The sequence below is a fragment of the Epinephelus lanceolatus genome, chromosome 17 (genome assembly GCF_041903045.1).
Source record: "Epinephelus lanceolatus isolate andai-2023 chromosome 17, ASM4190304v1, whole genome shotgun sequence".
Lineage (NCBI taxonomy): Eukaryota > Metazoa > Chordata > Actinopteri > Perciformes > Serranidae > Epinephelus > Epinephelus lanceolatus.
Window position 1 is genome coordinate 17,903,450 of NC_135750.1, and position 12,054 is coordinate 17,915,503.

The 12,054-nt window shown below is 38.4% G+C and overlaps 1 protein-coding gene across 1 annotated transcript in view; it reads right to left on the reverse strand.

Moving 5' to 3' along the window:
- Positions 1–1,128: 1,128 nt before the first annotated feature.
- Positions 1,129–12,054, reverse strand: part of LOC117248498 (VPS10 domain-containing receptor SorCS3) — a 62,010-nt gene continuing 51,084 nt past the window's right edge. The window contains exons 26-27 of the mRNA XM_033613639.2: positions 11,778–11,938; positions 1,129–5,203 (exon numbers count right to left, since the gene is read on the reverse strand). Coding sequence (XP_033469530.2) covers positions 5,139–5,203; positions 11,778–11,938 — 226 coding nt within the window. The 3' untranslated portion in view covers positions 1,129–5,138. The remainder of the gene's footprint in view (positions 5,204–11,777; positions 11,939–12,054) is intronic.

Consider the following 12,054-nt stretch of genomic DNA (forward strand, 5'->3'; position numbering starts at 1 on the left):
GACACAAGAGTAGGGCTGGGTATCATTTAAAAACACTATGATACCAGTACCAAAACTAGAATCCTTCAAGTGATACCAATACCAAGAGAGTGCCTTATTTTATATGTAAAGAGTGTCGTGTAGTGGAGCCATACTTTCAAATGTTTTGGTGGTATCTCAATACACTGAACTTGCTGCTGCAGGAGTGTGAGTTCCACGCCAGGCATGGATGTATAAAGAGACCTGGATACAGCATTGGCAGCAGGGCCCCATTCGTTCCTATGTAAAATGCTCAGTGGCACATGAAGCTAAAATTGTTAAACTGCTGAGTATAAAATTACTCAGATGACTGGGCGTTTCAAGGTGTGGCCCATAGAGCAGGCACATTAGAGAATTCATTCGGCCAAGCTAGCTACTTCTGGGTTAGCGCTCTGTTAACTTGAATGGGGATATAATAATTCAATTGTGCAGCTCCTCTAGACTTTCCAAATGTAATCAGACCAAATAGATTAAACCCTGATAGTGAAATGAGTTATTTGCTAAGGCTGTGACACTATAAAATTGGATCCACTGATTTACAGACTTCTCTTTCGCCATGTAAGTCAGGGGAAAACATATTTTTGGGCCACAGGGCATTATGTGACGGACCCAAAATTGTAATTGTACTGTTTGGTAACAGTGAAAATTTACTTTAAAGCCTGGCACTCTTTCTGGGGGACCTTATGCCAGGGGACAGTTGGTGAGAGTCTGCCCGCCATTACACGGTTAACGTTACTTAAAAGATTACTACAGGTTTAATGGCAGAGTGGAGCCGTTTAAATGTTGGTGTGAGTTTGTTGTGACAGTTTAATGGCTCGGTGTTAGCACATGCTAACTAACACTGGGCAGTCAATGAACTGAGTGGCTCCGGCGACAGCAGCAACAGAAAGTTTCCTGATTCGGCGGGGAGTTGAGACATTCCAGGATCAGACCCCTGACGCAAAAAGGATCAAATGCAGACATCTTTTGACGGGAGATGTTTCAATACTACTTGGTATACTTGGTGTCGGTGCTAAGTATCGATAGCCAGCCCTACAAAACAGTGTAAACTATGTTACAATCCATTTCAGCACATATTGCGGGTGCATGCATGATAGAAAAACATAGTTCCATATAAAAATACATTTATTTTGAACAATTTTAAAATGGCAATTTGTTCACAGTAAGAAACATGATTCAAAACAAGACGATTTATATATCATAGACAAAAATGAACAATATCATAGATCATGCACAACTTTTGGCAATTGCACAACTAGACTATTAGACAAGGTGTTCAATAATTTGTTTAATGTGTAAAACCAACCATGATATATATATTTATATATATACAGTACTTGCCCACCCTAATGTAGTATCATATCTTTTATCACATAATTAGGGCATGCTACTGTAAAAATCAAATAAAAAAGTGGACATACAGCTTGTTGTGAGATTGAATGTCATAGAAACATACTACTGCCTGTTCAGTGAGTTGACTTTACAATAAAGTAGGATGAGTCTACTGTATAGATTTACATTCCATCTTCCTCTATGTACAAGTTTACAGTGTTTCCTCTCCTAAGGCCAGACCTTTACGTCCATACATCACATTTTTGTTCATCTGAGAAACAGTCATTGAAAGCACCATGTTATCTTACAGAGCAAAACCAACTACACATTTCTGTCTTAGAAGCAGTCACGACAGTCAGATTTCCACATTTCTATATAAATATTCATTAGTGTATATTTACAACTCAAAGACCTCTAGTTATAGGGCGGTAAATGTTCGTGTTTCTCCAGAGTGTTAAAGTGGTTTATTTAACGTAACGACCTATTAATTATACGTCTGTGGAACGGAGGCTGAGCAAGACGTGTTCTGCCTTAAACAGAAAACTCTCTGTTGTTGTTTGAGTTGTTCTTGATATAGATGAAGAGACAAAATCCTAAAAACAAGATAAAAGGGTTACACCTGACACATTTTAAAGCCTGCTGGTTTAGTCTGTGTGTCAGAGAGATGCATTTGTATTACATTAAATTTGTTTATCATATGAAGACCTGTATTGTTTAATTACACTGCTTTGTTGTGCACTTGATTGTGATTAATCAAATTTATTTTAGTATTATACGGTATGTTGTTTCTGAATAGCAGGTGCTATGGACACAGTTATGATCATAAAGCCTGTTTACACCTGGTATTAACATGTCTTGGGTAATGCAATCACAACTCGCTAATTAACCACCAAAGCATTATGATCCAATCACTCAAACCACTTGCCGAGGTGATCTGGTACACATCTGACTAGGTATATTTTGTAGTGTAAGTACTAATGCATCCTGATGTGTCCCCTATAAGGACTGCATTGTCAACAATGCAAGTTATGGTGGTTGTTTTGGTGACAGCACCAAAACTTGCCCAATTCATTACAACTTGGATGAAGTGTTGCATGACCGTCCATCGTTTTAAGCTATGGAGGGAGATGTTGAATTCTGCTGGTAGCAATCTCTCCAGCTGTACTGACACAATAGCTAACATGACTAGTGAGCAGCTAGCGAGGGTGTAGAAGTAATAACTGTGCGTGTGGCCCTTTGACCTTCTAGTGTAAGTGATGTGGGTGGTAAGGAAATCCAAGCACAAGTAGTCATCTGGAGATGCATGATAGACACAGGTGTGAACAGCGATGTGTTAGGATTACTGAAACACGTTAATAACAGGTCTACACAGGTTCAGACACGTAGTGGAAGAAACAGCTTGTTTGCAATCACGTTACTATTATAATGTGCGAATCCTTATACTGCAGGATTTAGAAATAAAGGATAATGACAACAGAAAAGGGTTGGGTGAAACTGCAGGCAGCAGGTTTCAGCAGAAAATTTAAACTCATGTTAGATGTTATCATACAAAGTGATAAAAGCCGATAATTCCCACATCTTGCCCGGTTTGCCTGGTGGAACGCTACTGTCAGTACAAATTACTTTGTCCCCCAGACCTCCTACAATATGATTTAGCCAGATATAAGTGTACAAGAGTCCAGTGGACTGTTACGTTTTTGTGTGGATAAGGGAAGTCCTTAATTGTGTTAAACTGGAAAGAATCAGGTGCATAATGAGGGGCTCCCTGTTCCAGATATTCCTGAATGAATGATCATCTATTTTACAGACAATAAATTGTGATGATACAGGCAGTTATCCCGACCAACAACCATTATATTATCTTTTAGTATTTAGTGTTAATTTTATCATCATACACGTATTTCCACATATTTTTATATTCAGATTTTATCACTATGTTGTTTTGTCCTTTGTCTTGTTCTGGGTACTGATTTGGTTTGTAGTATTTGTCTTGTCTTAGTCCTGTCTTGGTTTTGTATTGTTCTTACTTTACTTACCTACTTTTTTGTTGAGTCACTACTGATAGACCAAATATTATTTTGCCTGTTATCTGCTCTATTTGTAAAATTTCAAATAACAGATTTAGGGGGGGAAAAAAGAATAAAAATAACCAAAGTAGTATTGAGCGACAGCCATTTTATTTTTGCCTGGGTGAGTAAATGTGCTTAAGAATTGTGTACATGGATGCACAACTAGTGTCAGGCCACTTGTTACAGCTGTGTGTGTGTTCTGGGCTGCTGTCCATTTTCCCTCCTCTGTAGATCTGCCCAGGTGTGCTGCATTACTTAATGAGATGCAGTACACCTGGCAGGGAGGAGGTGCTTAAGAGCCCCTGTGCCAGCAGCAGAGGAGAGAGACTTCTGGACGTGGGAACTGCTGGTCCTGCTGCCTCTCAGCATGGGACTTTTTTGGCTTGTTTGCTTGTTCATTTGTTTTAAAGGTGTCTTATGTGGTGATTTGGGTCAGTGATGGAGTTTTGTTCACCCCATAGAGCTGCCCAAGGGTGGGGTGTAACACTACTAGCTACTATTTTGTACCTACACGGTCAGCCATTCCCAAAAGGTCTGGAGAAATGCTGATTAAAAATCTGGGTTGTGGCTTTAAAAAAAATGGGGTAGTTGTCACAGCACATCGTAATTGACTTGCCTCCTTTCACTGTTGTTAATGGGAATAGGATCTCTACTGACTTATCTGGTTAAATGAAGATCAAACAAAAAAAAATACAGGACAAAACCAACTCAAGGCATTTTTAATACAATGCTGTAGTGTACACATTTACATCTGACGTTAGTTGGGATTCAAAAGAAACTCTTCCTGATTTGGAACAGCTGTGTTGGTAGCTTTTGCCCCAGTTGCCTGCTCTCCATCAGGCAAGCACACTGATGTATGACATCATTGTCAAAGACGCTATAGAATCATTTTTAAATTAATATTTTGTGCCAGATTATTGATTTCTTTAGTACGTAGCTGTGTAATAAGCGTACTTGCTAGTTGGCCGTTGGCTGTAGACTTAACGGTGTGTAAAATGCAACGTTTTGGCCGAGACACAGGCAATGTGAGGCAACGCAGCAGTCAGCCTTCATCACCAGTAGTTCTTTGATGTCACTGTGGTGTGTCTGGGCCTTTAGGGCCTAAATGTCCTTTTTAGTAAGTCATGATCATGTTCTGTCATTCAATGCAGAATTTAACATACCTTTATCAAACTTTTATGCATACAGTAAAGCCTATACATCCTTTTTCTTGTACTGGTTCATTAAGTTAATGGTACCTTTCTTATTTAAGTGTTTTTAAAATAGCTTTTGAGGTATATAATTTCAGCAGCAGTCTGTTTTTCCTGGCCTGTCCTAATTAAGAAAAACGGTGATTTGTCCACAGGCAGTAAAGCATTCATCAAAAGTACACAATGGCAGCTGAATATTCATAAAATGCTCATGTTAGCATCAGTGGTGTCGATGTAGAGCGAGGGAATCTTGATGCTAATTGGACAGTTTGTGCAACGTTATCAGCCAATTTCAGCAACTCACCGCCCTCAAACTAGAGGCCCTGGAGTCTGGCTCGGTGGATTGATCTTCATCACGTGTTGTAAAGTAGATATTTATTCTATCCATGTGGGTTAAAAACATGACTTTGAACAATAGCAGCTATCAGCGTGAAATTAATTTTTTAAAAAAAAAAGAACAATGCCAACAAAGCAAACAATTTCAGCACAATTGTAACACAACAATCTGTACTTACTCGATAACAGAGTCTCAGACATTAGTACAGTTTGGAAATTCCCTTGTGACAATTCTCTCCATATTTCTTCCAATTCCTCCTGTAAACATGCAAACAAATAATGAAAATAGACTAAATACAGGAGCAGTCAACTGCTTTGACATCACAGGAACATCACAAGTGGCTTGTTTTGAGGTTGTGATAATGAAAGAGACTATGCAAACACAGCGTCTGTGATACTTCTGCTTTATCTACATGACATTGATTTTTGGGGTGAAGGAAGAGCTGCCATTAACATCAACCAAACAACTTAAAGTTCAATCTCGCCCTGTCTCTCTAATCCTTTTACTTGAAGATCAAATAGCTTGTGCAAGCTTTTACACTTAATTATAAATTCATCACCCATGCATATTGGTTGAAAAGCCCCCTGTTGTCTCAAAGGAACGTGGCCTCTCTGAGCAGGGCTGAGCTGGTGATGGAGGGCTGATAAGATAAGATCGCTGTGACAAGTGGGGTCGTTCAGATTGTGCAGACACTGGCTTATTCAGAGGTGGCACTTTTATCTCTCAACTGTGTCAGTAGTTTAAATTCAGTGATTTGTATGAAACTGCGTGAAGCCAATTTCATGTTCTCCCACATAACTAATAACCTGGTAGTGAATTCATCAAGGTAAAGATCCTGCAGTCAGTTCACATTTGCTAAAGAAAATATGATTCATCCCATTTAAATTGCTTTTACATGGAGCCTATTTTAAGATTAAAATCTATGTAGTCTGTAGCAAATTCACAATTTGTAAAGTAATAGATGAGACAAAGTTTAAAATGAAGAACTGAGCCTTAAATATCTCATGAGCCTTAACAAAAGTTACTGTATCACACACAGAGCGGAGGGAAGACACCTGAAATTACTAAAAATAAAATTTTGGACTAGAGAGACAAAAGTAAAACTTCACTTTTACCCCTACTCATAAACTAAAAGCTAGTAATCAAAATGATTACAACTTGACGATGCTCTTTAATTTAACAGAGCTCAAAAGGTCTGAATTTGAACTAACGATAACTGGAATTTTGGCCACTAGGGGGCAGCGGAAACAAGTTGAGTACACAACATTAACGCAAAACATTTATTAATCTTGTGCAACTGTCTGGCCACCTGATGAATGTAAGTCCATTATTCACTGTCTTTTAGCTCTCTTTTTGGTCTCCACCATCTCTGGCTAAGTGCTTCACTATGATCAGCAGCTAAACACTAACTTTGTCTCTCTGCTGTTTGGTGCTTGTAGCACATAATGGATTTTTAGAGTTTTATGAGACAAAAACGAGGCTATGAGAGGACTAAGAGTGAAATAATAAAGTTGTGGGGCGTAAAATCAAAACTGAGCTGAAACTCAAAGCTCCATAAAGCTGAGAGGAGCTGCAGGTTCGGGTGATAATTTTCTGTAGGGTCATCTTTCACATTGTCATTTCATATATTGTTATTGTAATAATATAAATTATAGCCACTTCAAGGATTTCACACAAATAAAAATGTAAATTACAAATGCTCTGAATAAAATATCACTGAGTAAAATGTAAGGATTTAAAAAAAAAGAATTAACAGTGGAGGTCTGAATGCCTGTTAATACACGCAGTTCATCATGCCATCCCTCAGAGTTGCTCTTAAAGGGTGTAATCTTACACTTTACTGTAAGTAGGAGGAAGTCACATCATGAAAGTGTTTTATTCTTCACACTTAGCTAAGAATTTTCAGCCTGTTCTCATTCCCAAGGTGTCAAATATTGCCACTTTGTCACACCTCTTGGAAGGTGATAGACACGAAAGGCAGCCTTTGGCGTCTTTACGAGACACTCTTGGCTTTCAGTTAACTTGAGTGTAAATCCATTCTTGGCAATAAGTGCTGACAACAACTGATGTCCTATAAAGAACGAGAAAATCCACATAGGGCAGGAGGAAGAGAAGGAGGCGGTCAAACAAAACTGGACTTTCATCCACGAGACCGGACTTTATGTCCCGTATAAAACAAAAGTCAATGTTGCTTTACTATAACTTTTAACCCAAAATATTATCTTTTTTGTTGCCTAAACACAACCACGTCTTATGTGTTTCAGCTGTGCATCACATAGATACACTTAAGGTTGCCCTTTGCGTTGAGACACAGAAGGGCGTGACAAAGCATCGGTATTGTATAACCTGTGAATGAGAACAGATTGGAGCTTCTATACTCCTAAGGTATCACTTTAATGTAAAATTTTAAAGGGGACTGATGATGCTCATTTTCAGACTCATACTTGTATATTTTGGGTTCTACTAGACCCATGGTTCCCAACTGGTCCTACCCCGGGGTCAAGACTTCTCCTTAGTCATTAGTGAAAGGTCCACATAGTTTAATACATTCAGCATCATTCTTGCATTTGGCCATGTCGTTGAGCTTGTTTGCCGTTTCTGTTAGGTAGCTGTCCATTTGTCACTCACTCTACAGCAGGAAACAGGCACATCAAAATAAAAGCTCTGTGCCAGAAATTCACTGTATTTAAAAAATAAATCGTATTTTTTACGAACTTGACATGTTTCAGAGTCTCTTGTTGTGTGTACAGAATGGACCCATGACCCGCTTTTGGACCGTGACCCACCAGTTGGGAACCACTGCACTAGACAATGTTTACATGCTTTAATGGTCAGAAATCACATATAAAAGCTTCTAAACCAAATCTTCCCAATCGGACATGTTCCAGCATAATTAGGAATAAATTAACATCAGCAACCAAGATTACATGTTTCCCTGTCGTTAGCATGTAGCTTCATGTAGCAGTGTATGTAATGTAAACACTTGGTGTGTGTGAGCTGATGACCATATAAAGAAATCTGTCACTATCTGATATCATGTTGTTGCAAAAGTAGAAAACAAATCGAAAACAGTGTGATATTACTTTTACATACGTTTAACTCATTATGTGAAACTTTAGGCATGTTGAATATAAACATCCAAAATTGTAATTATATATATATATATATATATATATATGACAGAAAATAAGTAAAAAAAGCCTTATACATCCCCTTTAAGTGTAATTCAATTGAGGTTTAATAAAACTTGAGTCACACTGCATTCAAGTAAGAAGTTCACTTCTCCCTCACGGTGCAGGAGCATCAAGGGTGGTCCAATCAGAGAACTGTAGTTCTGTATATAATTTTTTTTTTCAAAGTATTAATTTTGTGTCTCTCACACTGGGCAACGTTGACTTGATTGCAAGGTAGGCCTGCTCTGACATCCTCCTGCCTTGTCCTGAATGTCGTTTACAGCTTATTAAGTTCTTAGTTCAACCGAACTGCAAATTTCTGCTTATTATGAAACATGAGACACAGCGAGCTGTCATTTTAATCATTCAGAGCCAATTTGTATTAACATAAATCATTACATCATTAAATTTTCATTTTAATCAAATCCTGTTTTAAATGTTCAAATCTTCGCTTCAGCCTTTACGTATTTTGCTTTTACGCAGCTGCACTGAGAAAACTATCAATGACTAGCAGATTCTCCTTCTTCTTAGAGCTTGTAAAGCCATTTGGACTAAGATGAGAACACATAAAATCACTGAACCCAGACATTAATTAAATTAAACCTGGTTAATGTTTTTCCTCTGGTAGGGAGCATGTTTTCCACTGGCTGGAGCAAGACCTACCTTACGGGCAATGGAAAAATCTGTACTCCAGGAAATAAATTTCACGGGGTTATTCTGTTTATACTTGGCAGATTTTAAACACAATTAAATCTACATGTCAGGAGTGTTCACATTGTAATAGTGAGGGATAACTCTGTAGATAAATCAATGAAGGCATTATTTAAAATGGATGAATGATTACTGGACAGAGACCTGCAGCAGCAGATGATAAGACTTTTTGTTATCCTTTAAAAATGGACTGAAGCCTTGTACTTGTTTCCCCAGCCAAAATAAGACTGCATGAGAATTAACCCAAGCGTCAGAGTATTAATGAAATCTTTAAACAGCAGGTTGTAAATTAATTTAATCTAGCGAGGCCCAAATCAAAAGGTCCCACGCTGCTCTGCCCTTTTGTAAATAAACACTTTCGAAAGCAACCAAAGAAGTAGTTACTTTGTTTCAGATCAGCAAGGACTTGGAAAAGGTAGAAACAGCTGAGAAATGAAGAACAGCCAAAGTGCTGAGCGACCAGAAAAACGGCCTGCAGCCCACATGTCTTTGTCAGGAGCACTGCAATGCTACTTTTGTCAAATAATCCACAGTGTCTGCAGGGACTGAATGGTTCTCATCTGAAAGGCATCACAGTGGATGTCAGCCATAGCAATCACAAAGTTAACTTGTCACCGTGATATCTTGTTACTGGGCTGCAGTTGTGCTTGTGGCGTGCAATTTGCAAAAATGTGACACATTGCATCAATGAAGACGTCCCAGCACCTTGGATGTGTGCTGCACATCAATGTACAGAGAAAGATACTTTTAAATAAGACTGAGACATTGTATTTTGTGTCAACACCAAAATACAGTTACAGTTTATTCAAAACAGATGCTTAATTTTGTTTTAGGGCAATAGAATGTTAATGAGCATTCGTTTCTTACAGTGATAGCCATCATTTAAATCCTATATTAATGGGTCTGAGTAGTACACAGCTATAATTAATATTCTGTATTATTCAGCTGTCATATACTGTGGTTTCTGACTGATTTTACACATCTTAAAATACATCCACTTGTGTATTATTGGAAAGTTTTCAATAATAATGTAACAACAGAGCCCATTTTGACTGTGTAACAACTATGTTTAACTTTAAGTACATTTTCTTGACAATACTTAGATATTTTACTTAAGATTTTACATGGAATTTTTTGCAAACTGTGGTATGTTGCTCCTTTTTCTAGAGTAAAACAATATTAATACTTCCACCACTACTTAAAGAGGACCTATTATGCGCATTTTTAGATTCATACTGGTATTATGGTTTTCTACTAACATGTGTTCAGAAAACACTTATTTTTCTCATACTGTCTGTGCTGAACACCTGTATTAACCCTCTGTCTGAAATGCTCTGTTTTAGCTCCTATCTATTGTAGTTCTCCTTCCTGAAAAAGCCCAGTCTGCTCTGATTGGTCAGTATTTTTTTTATGCATCTGCACTTATGGCGTCTCTGCCTATAACAGAGTGTAGCTGCACCTTCTGCTGTGAGAAATCACCAGTACAAGTCTCTAAACCATAATCCTCACAACTCAACATGATCTAGTAGGAATATGATTAGAAATCAGATCAGAAATTGACATCAACAACCAAGATGACATGTTTCCCTGATGTTAGCATGTGGCTACATGTAACAGTGTACTTGCAGCTGGGGAATGACTTGTGTATGGCAACACCATCTCCTGTTAAAAATCACCAATAAAAGCTTCTTAACACAACCAGACATGCTCCAGCAGGGATGTGATCCCAACTTGGGGAGAAAGTTTACATGTTTCCCTGACGTTAGCATGTAGCTATATGTAGCAGCGTAGGCTATGTAGTTCAGTGATGTTCATTATGTCTTCAGTTTCTGATAATCACTTTAGTTGTTCTTTTATCTCAAACATGTATTAAGGTGTTTCATACCTTTTTAGGCTTCTTGACATGTTTCGGCGGAAACTCAGAAGTGTCACTTGGTGGTGGTTGTGACGTGTCTTTATCCTGCGGTTATCCCAGGGTACGCGATCATCCTGTCAGTTTTGACAGGATGATCACGCCTCCTACTATCCATCCGCCGCCTCTCCAGGACGCTGCTCCATGTGTGGGAGAGCATGTATGCCCCCTCATCCTTGTTCATCGTCCCTGGGCCCCGCTTCCTCCTAACATAAGCTGACTGACAGATCAGCTGATAAAGACGCGTCACAACCACCACCAAGTGACACTTCTGAGGAAGGTGGAAGTTTCCGCCGAAACATGTCAAGAAGCCTAAAAAGGTATGAAACACCTTAATACATGTTTGAGATAAAAGAACAACTAAAGTGATTATCAGAAACTGAAGACATAATGAACATCACTGAACTACATAGCCTACGCTGCTACATATAGCTACATGCTAACATCAGGGAAACATGTAAACTTTGTCCCCAAGTTGGGATCACATCCCTGCTGGAGCATGTCTGGTTGTGTTAAGAAGCTTTTATTGGTGATTTTTAACAGGAGATGGTGTTGCCATACACAAGTCATTCCCCAGCTGCAAGTACACTGCTACATGTAGCCACATGCTAACATCAGGGAAACATGTCATCTTGGTTGTTGATGTCAATTTCTGATCTGATTTCTAATCATATTCCTACTAGATCATGTTGAGTTGTGAGGATTATGGTTTAGAGACTTGTACTGATGATTTCTCACAGCAGAAGGTGCAGCTATACTCTGTTATAGTCATTCGCAACAGCGTGCCTGGAGCTGATGACCACATACAGAAATCTGTCATGATCTGACATCATCTTGTAGTCAAAGCAGAAAAAACATATTCAGTATTCAGAATGGTCTCAAATTTAATATGAACATCCCACATTGTAACATTATTTATATGAAGAAAATAAAACAATGGAAAGCATAATAGATCCCCTTTGAAGTACATTATATTTTGTACAACACATAATCTTTGTTAATGGTGTTAATGAGTGTATTGTGTAGCTTCTGTACCTCTGCTCCTGGCCTCCAACTCCTTTTCCATGAGTTCTTTCTGAGAGGGAAATTCACTGAGCTTGACCTTGGACATCTTGTCGTTCTGTCCGACTGTACTGATCACCTCCGGTTCCTTCTCATGACTGTCTTCAGTCTGAACATGGATCCAAGGGATTTTCCTAATAAAAAGAGAAAGCAGAGCAGCCGTGTAAGGTTTTCACCAACAACACAGATAAATCCTTCTGATTTACAGATGAATTCAATACAATATATTTTTTTTATATTATTATATTAT